At 43.5% G+C, this 17630-nt stretch overlaps 1 protein-coding gene across 9 annotated transcripts in view; it reads right to left on the reverse strand.

Annotated features, from left to right (window-relative positions):
* FRMD4A (FERM domain containing 4A) overlaps positions 1 to 17630 on the reverse strand; it is a 426455-nt gene that overhangs the window by 117763 nt on the left and 291062 nt on the right. For all 9 annotated transcript variants that reach the window (XM_083574960.1, XM_083574962.1, XM_083574966.1 and 6 more), the window contains one exon: positions 5508 to 5600. In XM_083574960.1, the coding sequence (XP_083431086.1) occupies positions 5508 to 5600 (93 nt within the window). The remainder of the gene's footprint in view (positions 1 to 5507; positions 5601 to 17630) is intronic.

Consider the following 17630-nt stretch of genomic DNA (forward strand, 5'->3'; position numbering starts at 1 on the left):
GTTTCTTTCACAATATAAGAAGTCTCTGAAAGCTTATTTCAGAACTTTCAGCAATGTGAACAGAGCAATTTATTTTGGTTATAGTGAGAGTGAATCATCGCCCTTTTTAACTGAGTAGCTGCGAATATTCCAAGGAAAGCTAGACTTGCTGCATCAAGGAACATTTGGCTTAGATAAATGAGCAAGACATATTGCAAGTTGCTGTTGGCATCTGTCTGCCTCGAGAGACAATGGAGTGCACCTCCAGGGGTAAAGTATTAGTGGAAATAAAATTACAATGGTTTTTTGAAAAAGATACAGCATATATTGTCTCTGTATTTGGAGACGGGCTGCAGCCCAGTGGAAGAGCACATGGAAGAAGCCTCCGGTTCAGTCTGTACCATCTCCAGGTAGAACTGGAAATGATTTCAGTCAGAAACCCAGGAGAGCTGCTACCATCCTGTATAACTAACTGAGTTAGGTAGCCTGATGGTCTGACACCTGCCTTTCCATCTCACAGTGATATGATGAGAGGCAGCTAGCATAACTAAAAAACACACCCTATAATATAATGAATGGAAAACAAAATATAGTCAGAATAGCAGCAAAATTACAAAAAACAACAACAACCCTACAAAACAATTCATGGTGGCAGGGGGTGTGGAGTCAAGAAAACCACACAAAAAGTCATCAAAAGTCATAGAACAGAAATGGAGAAAAAATGGATTTCCTGGGTCAGGGAGCTTCAAATCTTGAGCACTGTAACAAGGGGGGGGGGGAGGCCCTTTCTTCTTGTACTAGTCAATTTTACATCAGACTGTACAACCGTACGAAAAAAGGCCTCACTGAACGTATTGGACAGGTAAACTTTTTAGGCTTCAAAAGGTAATGACTGGCACTCTGAGGCCAGAAGCAAACAGGTACGCAGTGTCTTTGGTAGGAAAAAGGAGACAGGCTCCATTAAGAGTCGTGCAGCTGCTCTTGGAACTGGCTGAAGTACAGTATCTAGTTCCATGGTTATGGTGGTTCAACACTGATGCCCAGAAAACCAATCTCCAAATAATGAATTGGAGACTGAAGATGCAGCAGGTATCCCCATCGCATCCACCTTCTCCTGCCCCGTTTTCTGCTCCCAGGATTCCCCTCTCCTTTCTGTGTTATGTGACAACTACTGTTTCCTGTGACACCCCAGCTGGGCAAACTGTGATTTGCTTCCAGCCCATTCTTCAAATCAGTGGTTTAAAGTTGGTCTGGCAAACCAGTTCCAATGAAATTCTGTTTGCAGTTCCCTTTAGGTCTCGTGGCAATGTATGGCTGAAGGAAACCCAGAAAGAAAGACGGAATCTGCCCATAATAGGGGGAGGACAAGGAGGGAGTGTGTAAGCCTGCAGCACTTAAATAATGTTCAGGCATCTGTATGAATGTGTGAAGGGTTAGACAAGGGACGGAAACAGGGTCCCCAGGTGCCGTAGCTGCCCCTCAGATTTCCATGCAATAGGTGCAAAGGTCTGATTGGACACTCTCAGAAAAACTCCCCCCAAGCAGAATAACCTTGGTTTAGCAGGGTTTCCAATCAGAGGGACAATGTCTAGGCACATGCCATCAAGCATACTATAAAAACACATTCAACCTTTGCCAATATCACGGGACAAACTAATGAGAAGCTGGCATGTTTGAGGAGATACGGGGGGCATGACTTGTGTGTGCACCCTTGACTGCCATAGCTTCATGTATTCACACAAACACAGTCTACATATGTCTTCTTGCACTGAAATTTTCCATCACTAACTTTCTTTTGTCTTGTCACCCACAGGTCTTTTTCCGGTTCTCTCAACATAACTGCTGGCTCCCTTTTTCATTTTTTACTCCCAACATCATGGCTTCTTCCTGCGCTGAGTTAATCCTTCACCCTCTCATTTTAAATGCTTCCCCAAAGCTCAACACTGCAAATAACACTTACTTTATCACGGCGTCTTTCCTTCCTGCTTCCCTAATGTGTTATTCTCCTTGTTTGGGTTAGACTGCAAAAATTGTTTGGGTTTGAGGCTTATGTATGTCCATAAAGATACATGTCCCTGATGGTCAGTATACAAAAAACGACATTTTCGTAATTAAACACCATTCAGCCTTCAACTCCTAATTCGTATCTGCTTTTCTAAAGTTCATAACTGCCTGTGCATCTCTCTGCGGTATAACAGAAGAATGACTATGCAGTTATGAACTGTGGAAGGAGAGATATAAATTAGGAGTTTAGGCATTTCCACATATGATATGTGCACTAACATATATTCTCATTTAACTATCTATGTCTTCCCTCTAAGAATCCTGGCAATCATAGCTTTCACACACATTACTTCAACCATCCTTACTGATATTCAGAGATACGCGGAATAAATATTGGAGTGAAAGAATACAAATTGAAAGCATATGCTGACGATCTTATGTTGTCTTTAGAGGATCCAAAAGAGAGTGTTAGTAAGGTGTTAGATCTGTTAGAAGAATTTGGAAAATTATCTGGTTTTAAATTAAATAGAACAAAAACTAAAATGATGACTAAAAATGTGAAAGAGGAGGTAAAAAACCATCTTGAATCTCAAACTGGTATTAAAGTAACAAAAAAAGTAAAATACCTTGGAATCTGGATAACAATGAAAAATATAAATTTGATGGAAGATAATTACATAACTACATGGAAAGAAATAAGGAAGGACTTAGACACCTGGAATAGAATAAAACTTTCTTGGTCGGGTAGAATGGCGGCGATTAAAATGAGTTTATTACCGAAATTGTTGTTCCTATTTCAAAATATACCGATAATCAGGGGAACCTCAGTATTCAAAGATTGGCAGAAAATACTCTCTAAATTTATCTGGCAAGGGAAAAGGCCCAGAATCAGATTTAAACTACTCACAGATCAAAGAGATAGGGGAGGATTCGCAGTTCCAAATTTAAAGTTGTATTATGAAGCCTCGTGTCTTTGTTGGGTCAAAGATTGGATCGTTATTAAAAATAAAGACTTGTTAGATCTAGAAGGATTTAATATAAGATTTGGTTGGCACTCTTACCTATGGCGTAACAAGGGAAAGGTTCATAAAGGATTTTCTAACCACATTTTTAGAGGACCACTGCTGGAAGTGTGGGAAAGAAACAAAAAAGTATTGGAACAGAAGACCCCTTGGTGGCTATCGCCAATTGATATCCTGACAATAAAAAAACCAAACATCGAAGGAGAAAGATGGACATATGAAGACCTACTAGTAAAAACAGAGACTGGTTGGAGGATTAGGCCTTATGAAGAAATAAAGAACAAATTGACAGGATGGATCCAATTTCACCAAATTAATTCTATATGGTCTGAGGATAAAAAGAATGGGATAAGTGAGAAAAAATCTAGATTTCAGATTGAAATACTAGAAAGTAAAACAAAACTCCTATCGAAAATGTATAGCCTGTTACTTGAATGGGACACCAAAGATGAAGAAGTAAAGGAGGTAATGATCAGATGGGCAATGGACTTCGGACATAACCTAGAGTTTGATAAATGGAAGGCATTATGGAATAAAGGTATGAGATTCTCGGCATGCACAACACTCAGGGAAAATATGTATAAAATGATGTACAGGTGGTATGTAACGCCCGTAAAATTGGAAAATATATATGAAACTGGTGATAAATTATGTTGGAAGTGCAAGATCAAGGAGGGCGATTTCTATCATATGTGGTGGTTGTGTGAGCCTATCAAAAAATTCTGGGAATCTATTTACAATGAATTAAAAAAAAATCCTCAAATATACCTTTATAAAAAAAACCCGAAGCCTTTCTGCTGGGGATAATTGGGGAGGAAATCAAAAAGGAAGACCAAACACTCTTTCAGTATGCGACAGTGGCTGCCAGAACTCTAATAGCGCAGAATTGGAAGACATCAAAAATCCCAACTATAAACGAATGGCAAACCAAACTATTTGATTATTTAGAACTGGCAAAAATGACACAGAAAATAAGAAATCAAAAAGACATAAAGTTTAATAAAGAATGGAATAAATTTATGACATACATGGAAACAGAGGTAAAAAATCTAAAAATCACAGTAGGTGTGACGTAACACTTGTGACGTAAAGAGTCTTTTGAGGAAAAGAAACTGCAGATAAAAAATCATATAATATATTCTGAAACCGAGATGAAGGGAAGTCAATTAATGTTGTGTGTTATTTAGTTATTTAGTTAATGTAAGTTAGTTAGTTGGTGTTTTATGTTAGGTGATGTTTTTTCTTTTGTTTTTTTTTATTATTATTTCTTTTATTTATGTACTCCTTTTTTGTATGTATGTGTTATGTATGTTTATTTCTTCACTTGTTTTAATGTTGGAAAATTAAAAAAAAACTAAAAAAAACCCATCCTTACTGATATTAAAAGATTACAAATATTATACAAATAAATACTACAAATATACAACTCATTATATTTATTTTTCATATTTATACTCCACCTCTCTGCTCTAAGTGAATATACCCAAATCAGGTATATAAGCCGGTAAGATAAACCAGAATCATTGCCCATCAAAGAGGAGGATGTACAGTGAAGGGAATGTCAGCTTGTCTAAAGCCATCTAAAGCGTTTGAGGTGAGATCTGAACATGAACCTCAGCACCATCTGTGCCACCCTTCCTCCCTGGGCGGTTCACAACACAGTAAAATGCAACCACCACAAACATCCACAACTATGTATCTAAAAACCAAAGGACAATGATACTAAAACTGTTGGGCTATGGAATCCATTTATGTCCCCAAAGCCAGCACAAACCGATACATCTTCAGTTGATGCCTAAAAGTGGTCAATGTGGAGACAAATATACTTCCCTGGGATGGGACTTCCACAATTGGGAAGCTGCCACTGAGGAGGTCCTCAGGACATATCCCAACCATCTTGAAGCTCGGGTTGTCCTGTTGTTCAGGGCTACGTACCTCAGTACCAATACCTGGGTTCTCACTGGCAACCAGCACAAGGCTTTATGTTTGGTGAAATGCCCTTTTGCAGCCTCAAACTTGCAGCAGCATAGGAAGCTATCTTATTCTGAGTCAGTCCTACACTGACTGGCAGCTCATTTCTTGGGTAGCTGCTGTTGTTCTGCCTACATGCTGGGGATTTGATGTGGGACCTTAAACATGCAAGGCACATGCCCTACCATGGAGCTGTGGCCCTTCCCCATTCTGTGCCCTAGTGATTTTCTGCAGTGGGGACTTTTTGGGTCCTTACGTTTCCGCGCGCTGCTCTGGTTCGCCAGAAGCGACTTAGTCATGCTGGCCACATGACCTGGAAGCTGTCTGCAGACAAACATTGGCTCCCTCGGCCAGTAAAGCGAGATGAGCGCCACAACCCCAGAGTCGTCCATGACTGGACCCAACGGTCAGGGGTCCCTTTACACTTTACCTTACCCTTTCTAAACAACACCAACTCTGAACTTACTACAAGAACAAAAATGCAAAAACATGCTGTGGTACATTCTGAGAGATGCCAAAACATATACTCACCTGACGCAAAAGTACAAAACAACCGGTCCCGACTTTTTGGGGAAGTCGTGTTCCAGCACCCTGCGGTCCAGCTGAAGCCAGTTCAGGTGGCTCCTGATGAAGGTAAGAGACAAAGGGATGGAAGTGAAACAAGAGGTTTCTTCCTCCTACCTATTTTGACTGAGACTGTAGATATAATAAAGCAGCTGAGAAAGTGGCTTCTCTCACTTACTGTATTTGAGGAATACATGCAACATTGCTGTGGGGATGGTAGGGCTGTCACTTCAGGCTTAAATGTTTAACATGTGAAGCTCACCTTGTCAGAGTGAGGACTGGAGATGTACAATGCAAAGAGGCAGAACCAAAGAGATAAGTGCTTTTGCCCTTTATTGCAGCCTTGCCACCCTTGGCATGACTATATAATGGAAAGTCTGTCAGGCATTCCATTAAAAGTTGCTACTGCTAGGAGTTTATACAAGGTCTGTACTATTTCACTGCAGGCTAAAACACAGCCAAACAATGTCTCAGATATTTTATTTGCCACCCAGTATGTCTGAAACGGCCTTGCAAATAGAGCCTGCCAAGTTGCCTTTCAAGAGCTTTCAAAAACACAGCTGCTTCTCTCTCTCTCTCTCTCTCTCTCTCTCTCTCTCTCTCTCACACACACACACACACACACACACACACACACTCTGTAGTTACCGGTACTTCATGCTGCTCTCAGTTTGCTTTACACCATTTTCCCTTGTAAAGACTCATGGGTTCTGCACACCCAGTTCCAACCTGAGGCATCTTGTGGTGATCACAGAAGTTGGGGAGTCTCAGAGGGTGGTGGCTTTTGGTCTCCTTACAGAGGCATCTTTGCATTGAGCCTTCCCACCGTCTTTTCTGTTCACAGTGTCCCAATAACTAGCAAAAGCTGCTGACCAAAGAGCATAGCGGGACAAAAGCAGCAAGTGAGAATGCCACATACAACAATGCCTCTCTCTCACCACTGACTCCAACCCAATTTATTCTCTTGCATTTATACCTCATGGCATTTACTGGGTGGAAAGACTATTCCTTTGCATATTTTCTGTATTGCAAATGAAGGACAATTAACTCTTTCTAGTCCATGGATCACGGGGAGCCTTCTCATTGCCAGGCTATTAACAACACGCAATCATGGAAACAAAGAAGTTCTGGTGGGGAGATCCCATCAGTGCCATGGATACGTTTGGGACAGCTGATTTGGCCAAGCGGCAGGGAAGAGCATGGCTGTGCCCCCACCAGGCCCCTTTGGTTGCAACCCTCGCTCTTGGGTTTCTGAGTTGAGAGGTTTTTGTTGTCACCTCTGTCTGCCATCATGAAACATTCTTTTAGATATTAGTACATTTTAACTCTCCTGCAGCATATACAGTATGCATTTTCTTTTCTTATGATTATGGAGTAGCTCTTTTAATTTCTGAGGCAGACTTAACTTCAAAAACACCACCAACATATTCACAAGTACCTCCTGCAGAAGCGCACAGGAATATGGCCAATTTGTTCTTACTTATCTGGGCACATCTGTGGCACAGACACACTCTTACTTTAACAGAAAGTGGGATATTAAACATTATCCATATGCAACCCCAACTCACCACAAATAAATATAGTAGTTTATATGTGTTTTACTGTGCAGTTCTATGTATAACTGTAAAGGTTACTTCACTTTGAAAGGTGTTGTTAATATTGCCAGTACCGAAAAGGAGAGTGACATGCTCCTTGCCAAATGTTAAAAAATGGCAGCATTTGCCTTAATTACAAGTTCACCAATGGTTGTGATCTAGTCCTGAAAGTCCACTGATAGCATAGTCTATGATAGTCTATGATAACTTTGAACCAGGTTAACACCCATGTATACCAGGAACTCTCTGAAGACCACTGAGAAGGAGAATGGCTCTATGAAGAGCAGCCCAGGCCTCTGAGAGAGAAGCCTCACTGGGGTCCCATGCAGCCCTCCAAGGTTATTTGTTTCCCTTGAGACGCTCACTGCAGAAGCCACAGAATACAGAGGATGCTCAATGGTGCCACACAATAGACAACATCCTTTCTTTAGATGGTGATGGGGGGTGGAGTTTGGGCAGTCATTAGGCCCTCCCAGGTCCCATGCAGCCTCATCCCAGCTACCTCAGCTCTGGGGAGCATGTGCACCTCCAAATGCTGTTGTGCTCCAACTCCTCTCAGCCCTGGCCAGCCCAGCATGGTCAATAGTCAAGGATGAGAGAGGTGGCAGCCTAGCAAACTTTGGAGAGGCTACACGTTCCTCATCCCTGCGCTACTGACTGTCTCTGTTTCCAGTGCCAGGTGGCCGGCTGCTGCAACTCATTCCCAGCAGGCTCTGCATAATGACCTGGCAAGCCGGGACAAAGCATGATACTACACAACCTAAATTTGCAGAGGAGCAGACCCCCCCCCCCCGCAACCTGCTGCATACTTCTTTTGGGTATAGCCTGACCCTAAAGTTAATACTGTGAAATGTTTCTAAGATCTTTCAAACATGAAGATTCTTCTTTTCACTTTCATAGCATGGCAATCTCATTCTGGTCACGCAGTATGAAGTAATGACCCGATATCACCAAAAGGAGCTATTAAGTCACCAACACAAAGGTTGTTCCCATTGATTTTCCATTCAGGTTGTCATGAGGCAGCGCAACTAATGAATGGAAATCCCCAGTACAAATCATTTCTAAATAAATTACACCTGTAGAGATTTTCCTCTGGAGTCAAAGAATTACTTTCATACGACATAGTTTAGGGCTGCTCTCACAAGCCTCCCCCTTTGTTTAAACACTCAACCTATACCAGTAAAAGTGGGTTTTTTCTAGGTTCTCAATGGGTTCAGATTTGTTTTTTAAATAAAAACTAGTTGGTGGACCCAATGTTATTTTTCTAGAAAACGAGGTGCCAGAACTCACCATGAATGCCTCTCTTGTCCTTTATAACAGCAATGGCGCCCACCTGAGAGGTGCCGGAACTGAGTTCTGGCAAGTCCCAGCTGAAAAAAAGGCCTGGTTGATTTATATTTTAATTAAAAATACCACAGTATTTTGACAGAGAGGTCCTTGGAGCATTTTTCATTGACAGCAATTTTGCTTGTGGAGGTAGCCTTTTCTGGAGAGCTGCACTCCTTCTGAGGGAGCAGGGGGCCCCGAGGGGTGCTCCTAGAAACATCTTTGCCCACAGAGACCCAAGTGGCCTCCACAGCAAAGGCCCCATCACCAGCTGGACAGATGTGACTTGTCTACTGTGAGTCATGTGTTGGTAACCTCATGTTTATCTTAATGCAAAGCTTTCTATACAGCTGGCCCAGAGGCTTCAGCTAGTGCAGAATGACTTAGCTCTGCTTGTGAATGATGCCCCTTATCCAACACATATCCTGCCAGGGCAACCAGTCCTAAGGAACTGGCACTTGTACGCGGGTGGTGCTGTGGGTTAAACCACAGAGCCTAGGACTTGCCGATCAGAAGGTTGGCGGTTCAAATCATAGAATCATAGAATCATAGAGTTGGAAGAGACCACAAGGGCCATCGAGTCCAACCCCCTGCCAAGCAGGAACACCATCAGAGCACTCCTGACATATGGTTGTCAAGCCTCTGCTTAAAGACCTCCAAAGAAGGAGACTCCACCACACTCCTTGGCAGCAAATTCCACTGTCGAACAGCTCTTACTGTCAGGAAGGTCTTCCTAATGTTTAGGTGGAATCTTCTTTCTTGTAGTTTGGATCCATTGCTCCGTGTCCGCTTCTCTGGAGCAGCAGAAAACAACCTTTCTCCCTCCTCTATGTGACATCCTTTTATATATTTGAACATGGCTATCATATCACCCCTTAACCTCCTCTTCTCCAGGCTAAACATGCCCAGCTCCCTTAGCCGTTCCTCATAAGGCATCGTTTCCAGGCCTTTGACCATTTTGGTTGCCCTCCTCTGGACACGTTCCAGTTTGTCAGTGTCCTTCTTGAACTGTGGTGCCCAGAACTGGACACAGTACTCCAGGTGAGGCCTGACCAGAGCAGAATACAGTGGCACTATTACTTCCCTTGATCTAGATGCTATACTCCTATTGATGCAGCCCAGAATTGCATTGGCTTTTTTAGCTGCCGCGTCACACTGTTGGCTCATGTCAAGTTTGTGGTCAACCAACACTCCTAGATCCTTTTCACATGTACTGCTCTCAAGCCAGGTGTCACCCATCTTGTATTTGTGCCTCTCATTTTTTTTGCCCAAGTGCAATACTTTACATTTCTCCCTGTTAAAATTCATCTTGTTTGTTTTGGCCCAGTTCTCTAATCTGTCAAGGTCGTTTTGAAGTGTGATCCTGTCCTCTGGGGTGTTAGCCACCCCTCCCAGTTCGGTGTCATCTGCAAATTTGATCAGGATGCCCTTGAGTCCATCATCCAAGTCCTTGATAAAGATGTTGAATAAGACTGGGCCCAAGACAGAACCCTGTGGCACCCCACTAGTCACTCTTCTCCAGGATGAAGAGGAACCATTGATGAGCACCCTTTGGGTTTGGTCAGTCAGCCAGTTACAAATCCACTGAGTGGTAGCATAGTCAAGACCGCATTTTACCAGCTTCTTTACAAGAATATCATGGGGCACCTTGTCAAATGTCTTGCTGAAATCAAGGTAGGCCACACCCACTGCGTTCCCTTCATCTACCAGGCTTGTGATTCTGTCAAAAAACGAGATCAGGTTAGTCTGACATGACTTATTTTTCAGAAATCCATGCTGACTATTGGTGATCACAGCATTCCTTTCTAGGTGCTCACAGACTGTTTGCTTAATGATCTGCTCCAGAATCTTCCCTGGTATTGATGTCAGACTGACTGGGCGGTAATTATTTGGGTCCTCTCTTTCCCCCCTTTTGAAAATAGGGACAACATTTGCCCTCCTCCAGTCTGCCGGGACTTCGCCTGTTCTCCAGGAATTCTCAAAGATGACTGCCAGTGGTTCTGAGATCACATCTGCAAGTTCTTTTAATACTCTTGGATGCAGTTCATCTGGCCCTGGAGACTTGAATACATCTAAACTAGCCAAGTATTCTTGTACTATCTCCTTAGTTATTCTGGGCTGTGTTTCCTCTGCTGAATCATTTGCTCCAAATTCTTCAGGTCGGGCATTGTTTTCTTTATCGGAGAAGACTGAGGCAAAGAAGGCATTGAGGAGTTCAGCCCTTTCTGTGTCCCCTGTTTGCATTTCACCATCTTCTCCTCTGAGTGACCCCACTGTTTCTTTCTTCTTCCTTTTGCTACGAACATACCCATAGAAGCCTTTTTTGTTGCTTTTAACCTCTCTAGCAAGCCTGAGTTCATTCTGTGCTTTAGCTTTTCTGACTTTGTGTCTACACATGATGGCTATTTGTTTGAATTCCTCTTTGGTGGTTTCCCCCCTTTTCCATTTTTTGTACACATCCTTTTTTAATCTTAACTCAGTTAAAAGTTATTTAGATAGCCACCCTGGCTTCTTTAGGCACCTTCCATGTTTCTGTCTCGTTGGTATTGCCTGAAGTTGTGCTTTTACTATCTCCCTCTTAACAAACTCCCAGCCATCATGAACTCCCTTTCCTTTTAGTATTACCGTCCATAGGATCTCACCCAGCACTTCCCTAAATTTTATGAAGTCGGCTTTCTTGAAGTCAAGAAATTGAGTCCTAGTATGCTTGGCTGCTCCTTTCCGCTGTATAGTAAACTTCAGAAGAGCATGATCACTCGCGCCTAATGATCCTTCCACTTCTACCCCACTAACCAGGTCATCAACATTGGTTAGGACCAGATCTAAAATGGCTGTTCCTCTTGTTCCTTCTGCCACTTTCTGGACAATGAAGTTGTCTGCAAGGCCAGTGAGGAATCTGTTTGACCTTATGCTCTTGGCTGAGTTTGACATCCAACAAATATCCGGGTAACTGAAGTCCCCCATTACTACTATATCCCTTCCTTTTGCATGCTTGGCCATCTGTTCCAGGAAGGCATCATCTATGTCCTCCGTTTGGCTTGGGGATCTATAGTAAACTCCCACAATGAGGTCACTGTTATTCTTCTCTCCCTTAATTTTGACCCAAATGCTCTCACTTTGGCTTTGAGGTTCTAAATCTTGGATCTCTTCACAGGTATACACATCCCTGACATATAAAGCCACTCCTCCTCCTTTCTTGTCTGGTCTGTTTCTCTGAAATAGATTGAAATAGATTCTCTGAAACAGGTGAGCTCCCGTTGCTCGGTCCCTGCTCCTGCCAACCTAGCAGTTCAAAAGCACGTCAAAGTGCAAGTAGATAAATAGGAACCGCTCTGGCAGGAAGGTAAACGGCGTTTCCGTGCGCTGCTCTCATTTCACCAGAAGCGGCTTAGTCATACGACCCAGAAGCTGTCTGCGGACGAACGCCAGCTCCCCCAGCCAGTAAAGCGAGATGAGCGCCGCAACCCCAGAGTCGGTCACGACTGGACCTAATGGTCGGGGTCCCTTTACCTTTTTACCTATTAATCATTGGGTCCCTTTTAAGGCCTTGCTACTTACAGAAGCTGCTACTTACAGAAGCTGTAATTGGTTTTGTAGTTATAAACCACTTAGAAGCCGATTTGACCACTTCCCAGCCCACAGCTCCTAAAAGAGCTTCTCCATACAAAAAATATATGTAAAGTTCTTTCTTGATGCCAAAGTGCAATCAATGCCAGCAGTGCTGGAGCTGTTCTTGGTGGACTTTACCTGAGAAGACTGTGTGATATTTTACCATGGAGATAAATTGGTTAAAAATTTTGAAGATACTAATTGAATATTGATTATTTTCCAGCATCTCCAGGGCTCCTTTTGTTCTAGTCACTGCATGATAAATGGTTAACTAGATCAGACTCTGTCCTCTTAAGATCCTTACATTCTAAAGGTAGTTACAGTTCCATGTAAAAAACAGATGGAAACAGGAAGTAGATTTCCATTTTTCTTGACGCAACAATGTGTATTTCAGTTTCACCTGGCAGTCCATTGGGTGCACATGATTACAACTTCTACAATTTCATAATTATCCACATGCTTGCAGTAAAATTTAAATGAACACAGGACTTCAATAAATTGTGTCAGGTTTCTATACTTCATGGTTGCAGGGACACTTTGAACAGTGTCTATAGAAATCAGACTTGCTGTAAGATAGCAAGGGGCTGATCAGGGACCAACAACAAGATTGGCAGAAGTCTTCAGGTGATGGAGCTGCTCTTGTCCTAGTAGGTGGGGCTACCTGCCCTTCTCTCCTTATTGTTATTATTTATTGAATTTATATACCACCCTATACATGGGGGTCACAGGGGAGTTCACAGAATAAAATCAAGATATAAAACCACAAAATACCTAATACAAATAAAAACAACAACCCAATAGCGCCCCCCAAAAAACACATTTTAAAAGGGCATAGGATATAAATCGGATCAACCAAAAGCCTGGTTAAAAAGGAATGTTTTTGCCTGGCACCTAAAGCTGTATGATGAAGGCACCAGGCCAACTTCCCTGGGAACAGCATTCCACAGACGGGGAGCCACTGCAGACAAGGTCTGTTCTCGTGTTGCCACCCTCCAGACCTCTCAAGGAAGAGGCACACAGAGGAGGGTCTCAGAGGATGATCTCAGGGTCCGGGTAGGTTCATATGGAAAGAGGTGGTCCTTGAGGTATTGCGGCCCTGAGCAATTTAAGACTTTATAGGCCAAAACCAGCACTTTGAATTGGGCCCAGAAACTAATTGGTAGCCAGTGCAGTCGGACCAGGATCAGTGTAATATGCTCAAACCGTCTTACTATGGTGAGCAACCTGGCCACTGAATTCTGCACCAGCAGAAGTTTCGAACCCTCTTCAGAGCTAGCCCTATGTATAACACATTCATAGAATCATAGAATCATAGAATCATAGAATCATAGAGTTGGAAGAGACCACAAGGGCCATCGAGTCCAACCCCCTGCCAAGCAGAAAACACCATCAGAGCACTCCTGACATATGGTTGTCAAGCCTCTGCTTAAAGACCTCCAAAGAAGGAGACTCCACCACACTCCTTGGCAGCAAATTCCACTGTCAAACAGCTCTTACTGTCAGGAAGTTCTTCCTAATGTTTAGGTGGAATCTTCTTTCTTGTAGTTTGGATCCATTGCTCCGTGTCCGCTTCTCTGGAGCAGCAGAAAACAACCTTTCTCCCTCCTCTATGTGACATCCTTTTATATATTTGAACATGGCTATCATATCACCCCTTAACCTCCTCTTCTCCAGGCTAAACATGCCCAGCTCCCTTAGCCGTTCCTCATAAGGCATCGTTTCCAGGCCTTTGACCATTTTGGTTGCCCTCCTCTGGACACGTTCCAGTTTGTCAGTGTCCTTCTTGAACTGTGGTGCCCAGAACTGGACACAGTACTCCAGGTGAGGTCTGACCAGAGCAGAATACAGTGGCACTATTACTTCCCTTGATCTAGATGCTATACTCCTATTGATGCAGCCCAGAATTGCATTGGCTTTTTTAGCTGCCGCGTCACACTGTTGGCTCATGTCAAGTTTGTGGTCAACCAAGACTCCTAGATCCTTTTCACATGTACTGCTCTCAAGCCAGGTGTCACCCATCTTGTATTTGTGCCTCTCATTTTTTTTGCCCAAGTGCAATACTTTACATTTCTCCCTGTTAAAATTCATCTTGTTTGTTTTGGCCCAGTTCTCTAATCTGTCAAGGTCGTTTTGAAGTGTGATCCTGTCCTCTGGGGTGTTAGCCACCCCTCCCAGTTTGGTGTCATTTGCAAATTTGATCAGGATGCCCTTGAGTCCATCATCCAAGTCGTTGATAAAGATGTTGAATAAGACAGGGCCCAAGACAGAACCCTGTGGCACCCCACTAGTCACTCTTCTCCAGGATGAAGAGGAACCATTGATGAGCACCCTTTGGGTTCGGTCAGTCAGCCAGTTACAAATCCACTGAGTGGTAGCATAGTCAAGACCGCATTTTACCAGCTTCTTTACAAGAATATCATGGGGCACCTTGTCAAATGCCTTGCTGAAATCAAGGTAGGCTACATCCACTGCGTTCCCTTCATCTACCAGGCTTGTAATTCTGTCAAAAAATGAGATCAGGTTCGTCTGACATGACTTATTTTTCAGAAATCCATGCTGACTATTGGTGATCACAGCATTCCTTTCTAGGTGCTCACAGACTGTTTGCTTAATGATCTGCTCCAGAATCTTCCCTGGTGTTGATGTCAGACTGATTGGGCGGTAATTATTTGGGTCCTCTCTTTTCCCCTTTTTGAAAATAGGGACAACATTTGCCCTCCTCCAGTCTGCCGGGACTTCGCCTGTTCTCCAGGAATTCTCAAAGATGACTGCCAGTGGTTCTGAAATCACATCTGCCAGTTCTTTTAATACTCTTGGATGCAGTTCATCTGGCCCTGGAGACTTGAATACATCTAGACTAGCCAAGTATTCTTGTACTATCTCCTTAGTTATTCTGGGCTGTGTTTCCTCTGCTGAATCATTTGGTCCAAATTCTTCAGGTCGGGCATTGTTTTCTTTATCGGAGAAGACTGAGGCAAAGAAGGCATTGAGGAGTTCAGCCCTTTCTGTGTCCCCTGTTTGCATTTCACCATCTTCTCCTCTGAGTGACCCCACTGTTTCTTTGTTCTTCCTTTTGCTACGAACATGCCCATAAAAGCCTTTTTTGTTGCTTTTAACCTCTCTAGCAAGCCTGAGTTCATTCTGTGCTTTAGCTTTTCTGACTTTGTGTCTACACGTGCTGGCTATTTGTTTGAATTCCTCTTTGGTGGTTTCCCCCCTTTTCCATTTTTTGTACACATCCTTTTTTAATCTTAACTCAGTTAAAAGTTATTTAGATAGCCACCCTGGCTTCTTTAGGTACCTTCCATGTTTCCGTCTCATTGGTATTGCCTGAAGTTGTGCTTTTACTATCTCCCTCTTAACAAACTCCCAGCCATCATGAACTCCCTTTCCTTTTAGTATTACTGTCCATGGGATCTCACCCAGCATTTCCCTAAGTTTTATGAAGTCGGCTTTCTTAAAGTCGAGAAATTGTGTCCTAGTATGCTTGGCTGCTCCTTTCCGCTGTATAGTAAACTTCAGAAGAGCATGATCACTCGCGCCTAATGATCCTTCCACTTCTACCCCACTAACCAGGTCATCAACATTGGTTAGGACCAGATCTAAAATGGCTGTTCCTCTTGTTGCTTCTCCCACTTTCTGGACAATGAAGTTGTCTGCAAGGCCAGTGAGGAATCTGTTTGACCTTATGCTCTTGGCTGAGTTTGACATCCAACAAATATCCGGGTAATTGAAGTCCCCCATTACTACTATCTCCCTTCCTTTTGCATGCTTGGCCATCTGTTCCAGGAAGGCATCATCTATGTCCTCCGTTTGGCTTGGGGATCTATAGTAAACTCCCACAATGAGGTCACTGTTATTCTTCTCTCCCTTAATTTTGACCCAAATGCTCTCACTTTGGCTTTGAGGTTCTAAATCTTGGATCTCTTCACAGGTATACACATCCCTGACATATAACGCCACTCCTCCTCCTTTCTTGTCTGGTCTGTTTCTCTGAAATAGATTGTATCCCTCCATTATTACATTCCAATCGTGGGACTTATCCCACCAGGTTTCAGTGATTCCTATTATGTCATATTTAGTTTGCTGCACCAAGAGCTCAAGCTCATCTTGTTTATTTCCCATGCTTTGCGCATTAGTGTACAGACATTGAAGTCCATTAATCATTCCCCCGTGTCTCTTATTTAAGGATTTTTTCCTCCCACCACTAGGTCTGCGTGCTGTTTGCTCCATTCGGTCTATGACATTTGGATGATCATCTTCATCAATTGATAGACTCCTACCTTCAGGACCACTGTCTCCCTCCCCCACATTAGTCAGTTTAAAGCCCTCCTGATGAGGTTTCTGAGATTTTTTGCAAAAACATTCCTCCCAACCGTTGTGAGGTGCAGCCCATCGCTTGCCAGAAGTCCATCTTTAAGAAACTGCATTCCGTGATCTAAGAATCCAAACCGTTCCTGTTTACACCATTTGCGATGCCAGTTGTTCACTTCCACTATTTTTCCCTCTCTCCCTGGGCCACGTCGTTCAACTGGGAGGACAGATGAGATGACAATTTGTGCATTTAATTGCTTCAATTTCCTGCCCAGAGCCTCGTAATCTCTTTTGATCTTCTGGAGGCTATTGCTTGCAGTGTCATTGGTTCCCACATGAACCAAGAGGAAGGGGTATTTGTCAGTGGGTTTTATGATTCCTTGCAGTCGTTCAGTTACATCTTGGATCTTAGCCCCGGGGAGACAGCACACTTCCCGAGACATCTTGTCAGGCCCACAGATAACTGCTTCTGTTCCCCTCAGTAGGGAATCCCCTATCACCACTACACGCCTCCTCTTAGGTCTGGTCGGGGTTCTTCCGTGAGCTGTCCGTTCCAAGGTCGCCTGCACATTCCCTGAGGGCTGACTTTGCTGCTCGTCCTCATATACCTGATTGACTGTAATGAGGGAGAGATCCTCAAATGGAGTCTGCTCTTCGTCTTCCATGCTAGGGGAGAGGACCTCAAAGCGATTGTGTATTTCTAAACAATCAGAGCGAACCCTGGGCCTCCTACTTCTTTGAGTCACGTTTCTCCATATATCTGGCTCCTGTGTTGGTGAACTAGCCTCCTTCTCAGGGGAGTCCCCTGTCTCCTCCTTGGTGGAGACGGTGTGCTCTGTTGCTTCCAAGAAGAGCTCCAGCTCTCTAATTCTTTGGAGCGTAGCTACACGTTCCTCCAGTTGCTGGACTTTGTCTTTTAAGAGGGCAATCAACATGCAATTGCTGCAGGTAAAGCAGTAATCTAACCTTGAGGTTACCAGAGCATGGACAACAGTAGTTAGGCTATCCCTGTCCAGATAGGGGCATAGTTGGGCCACCAGCTGAAGTTGATGGAAGGCACTCCGGGCCACTGAGGCCACCTGAGCCTCAAGCAACAGCAAAGGATCCAGGAGGACCCCCAAGCTACGAACCTGCTCCTTCAGAGGAAGTGTAACCCCAACAAGAGCAGGTGACCTCTCACCCATCTGGTCTAGGGAACCATCCACTAACAGTGCCTCAGTCTTATCTGGATTGAACTTCAGTCTGT

Source organism: Podarcis filfolensis (assembly GCF_964270895.1).
Source record: "Podarcis filfolensis genome assembly, chromosome: 10".
Taxonomy (NCBI): domain Eukaryota; kingdom Metazoa; phylum Chordata; class Lepidosauria; order Squamata; family Lacertidae; genus Podarcis; species Podarcis filfolensis.